At 44.2% G+C, this 2,850-nt stretch overlaps 1 protein-coding gene across 1 annotated transcript; it reads right to left on the bottom strand.

Annotated features, from left to right (window-relative positions):
- Positions 1-153: 153 nt before the first annotated feature.
- Positions 154-2,133, bottom strand: LOC138053508 (uncharacterized). The gene is made up of 2 exons (XM_068900137.1): positions 1,882-2,133; positions 154-1,371 (listed from the first exon to the last, which is right to left on the bottom strand). Exons 1-2 carry the CDS (start codon positions 2,131-2,133, stop codon positions 154-156), a joined length of 1,470 nt encoding a protein of 489 aa, XP_068756238.1.
- Positions 2,134-2,850: the final 717 nt, after the last annotated feature.

The raw sequence follows: 2,850 nt of genomic DNA, 5'->3' as shown, positions 1-2,850 counted from the left end.
TTTAGGAATTCGGGTCCTTTCTGCCATGTGCTTTCGAGCCCGATATCGCCCATGTAAGTGTTGTTTTGGATTATGTCTGCTGCTTCTTGATATTTATTACGCGTCATCTCTGCCGTTTTTCTTGGTGCTATAGTGGCGATCGTGCCAGACGGTTTATCTCCAAATGAGACGCGTTGTATTATAGGTGTCTGGTTCTCTAGTGCTATCCATATCGCGCCATAGAAATCGGTGAGTATGTTGGTCTAATTCCGATGTTTTCACTGTGTGGTACATCTTCTTAATGTCTCCTATAAAGGCAACTCTGTTCTCTCTGAAACATATCAAAACTCCTAACAAGTTGTTGAGCAAGTCGGGACCCTTTGCCCAATACTCGTTTAAGACGTGTCCCATATAGTTCGCGCTGCTGTTGAAAACTACGCGGACAGGAGTTGATTTGGATTCTGGCTTGAGCACTTTGTGATGAGCAATGTAATGCGTAGGACCTGTGTAGTTTGTGAATTCTTCTTTTGAGAGTTTCCTTGCCACGTTTCTGGCCTCCATGTCTTTTGTCTGTTCGTCATACACTTTCGCGTGATCTGCGTTTTTTCTCAGTCGTCGCTCGGTAGCAGCTAATTTCGCTATTGCTACATTATGGTTGTCAGGAAGATTGTTAGGGTCTTTTATCCAGGGGTATTCAACGGTCCATCTGTTGTCTTCACTGTTGAAAGTTAAATTGCGTTCAATCAATTCCAGTTCTCTTTCTTCTTGTATGGTATAATCTTTGGCGCCCAAGGAGCATTTTCCACCCTTGCACCCTCCGCATTTCGGTTTGCACTGTACACCAAGGGCCTCGATAGTGTAAAAATCGTCGATGTTAACTTTGCTTACAATCGTGTTGACTCTCGCGTTTCGAAGATCATGAGCCATGCACATTTCTTTAAGTAGTGGGTGAATTCCTCCAACACATCTTCCAAAGCGATTTTTCAGTAGTACAAGATGACGAATATTTTGTTCCCTTTCAGGGTGATATGCGGCGTATTCATATCCAATTAATACATCAACTGGGCCAGCGGGTCGTGCTCTTTCATCCTTTGGGATGTTTCCAAATAGGTGGGCAATGCTTTCTACGTCTACGTGCTCGATATCAGAGGTGATTTTGTTGATGCCATACACTTCGAACTCAACGGCGTGACCTTGCTTGTCCCGAACTGGTAGCTTGTATTTCATTGTTTCAATTTTCTCGTTCTGCCCTCCTAACTTCAAGATGGAGAGATTCACTTTGACTCCTCTGAGTTTTTCTTGTTTCGCTTTAGCGTTGGTAATGAAGCAAAGTGAGGTTGCGTTGTCCCACATGACATTAGCCGTCCCTTTCCTGGTCTCGACTCTCTGTACCTGGAGGAGACATGTATCGAATTTTAAGTTGTTACAAACATTTGCGGACGCAGTAGCCTGTTGAGGTGTACTTTCATTGCTTGGAGTGTATTGCTGGGACGTATTTTCATGAATTGATGGGTGATGTCTCCTTGTGCAGCCATTTACTCCACACTCTCTTCCCATTCTTTAAGTGCGTTGCCTGTGGCCAGGCTTAAGACAGGACCAACATGCCCGCTTTGAGAAAATTCTTCTTTTCATCAATCGACTTCGCTTGATAAAGTCGGCAATTCACGGTCCAGTGCCTACCGTTGTCGTGAAACAGGCATTTTGGTGTGGGTTCTCCACTATTTTCCTGTTTTTCCTCTGAAATGCTCGCTGTGCAGTTTGCCGCGCCTTTTATGATATTGGTTGCTACTAGTTGCTCGGAGTGTAGCACTCTGGTATTCAATGGCTCTTTTTTGGCTCTGTAGAAAGTCTAGGAGACGGAAATTTGTTGCTTTTGTCAACAGGGCTGTCACGGGAGCTTACTAGCTCGGACCATTTTCTTTTAATATCTGGCGGGAGTGCTTTCTCAATTGCGCTGACTGAACTTGTGGTTGTGATCTCTGTTTCCAAGCCAAGTCTCTTTAGGTCTCTATAGCCATCCTCTATGAGGGTTACAAATTCGATAAAGGGTTGGTCTTCTCCTTCTCTGAGCATTCTAAATCGCTTTATTTCGTCAATGATGACATCAGCGACTTTGGCTGGATCACCATATTTCTCGTCCAAACGTTGCCACATCTCGTCTATGTCGTCGTTTACGCTTTTCACCAGTTTCGCTGGCTCCCCGTCAAGACAGGTGCGTAAGACGTATGCTGCGTCACTCTTTCGGGTCGGAAGTCCTTTTTAAATTGCAGATACTCGCGCAGTTTCCCGTCAAAATGAGGCATTCGTACCTTTTCCAGTTTTAGGAACGAAGCTGAGGCGGTAGACTCCCGTTTTGTTCTCCTAGCTTTTTCTACATTAGTGTAGCTTACTACTATTTTCTCCTTTATTCCGTGATAACACGTTTGGATTGTGGCCGTCCAATTCAATTCAGCTTCAGCGGATTCGCTGGATAATAGCTGCCGCAGTTCTGCGTTCGATTGTTTGCATTCTAGAAATTCGTCTTCTATTTGTGTTTGTAAATCTCTCAGAGCAAAATTCGGAATTTCTTTCGATTTCAGGGCGTGCGATTTACTTTTGTATGACGCTTCGAAAACGGCGCGCGCTGTGTTCCGTTTTGTTCGCGCCCTGTCAATGTATCCTTGACGTTCTGCGTCTTCGCGAGTTCTTCTTTCTTTTAAAGTAATTTGCTCCACATATTTGATCTTGCGATCAGTCGCATCATTAAATTTCTCTTGGACTCCTGTCATCCAAGCTTCTGCTTCCTCAGACTGTTCGTCCAGCAATAACTCAACATAGGTTTCATGCTTATCTTCGAGTTCATCATACGCTACAGCTAAATTTGCGTAATTT

The sequence above is a fragment of the Montipora capricornis genome, chromosome 6, assembly GCF_036669925.1.
Source record: "Montipora capricornis isolate CH-2021 chromosome 6, ASM3666992v2, whole genome shotgun sequence".
NCBI classification, from domain to species: domain Eukaryota; kingdom Metazoa; phylum Cnidaria; class Anthozoa; order Scleractinia; family Acroporidae; genus Montipora; species Montipora capricornis.
Note: the sequence above shows the minus strand (reverse complement) of the source record. Positions and strands in the feature narration are given on the sequence as shown.

What these genes read in the sequence shown, in the direction of transcription:
- LOC138053508 (XM_068900137.1), bottom strand. Translation starts at nt 2,133, where the DNA reads ATGTGGCAACGTTTGGACGAGAAATATGGTGATCCAGCCAAAGTCGCT. An exon ending in AAAGAAAATGGTCCGAGCTA is followed by an intron (nt 1,372 to 1,881) that starts GTAAGCTCCCGT and finishes TGTCTCCTCCAG; the next exon opens with GTACAGAGAGTCGAGACCAG.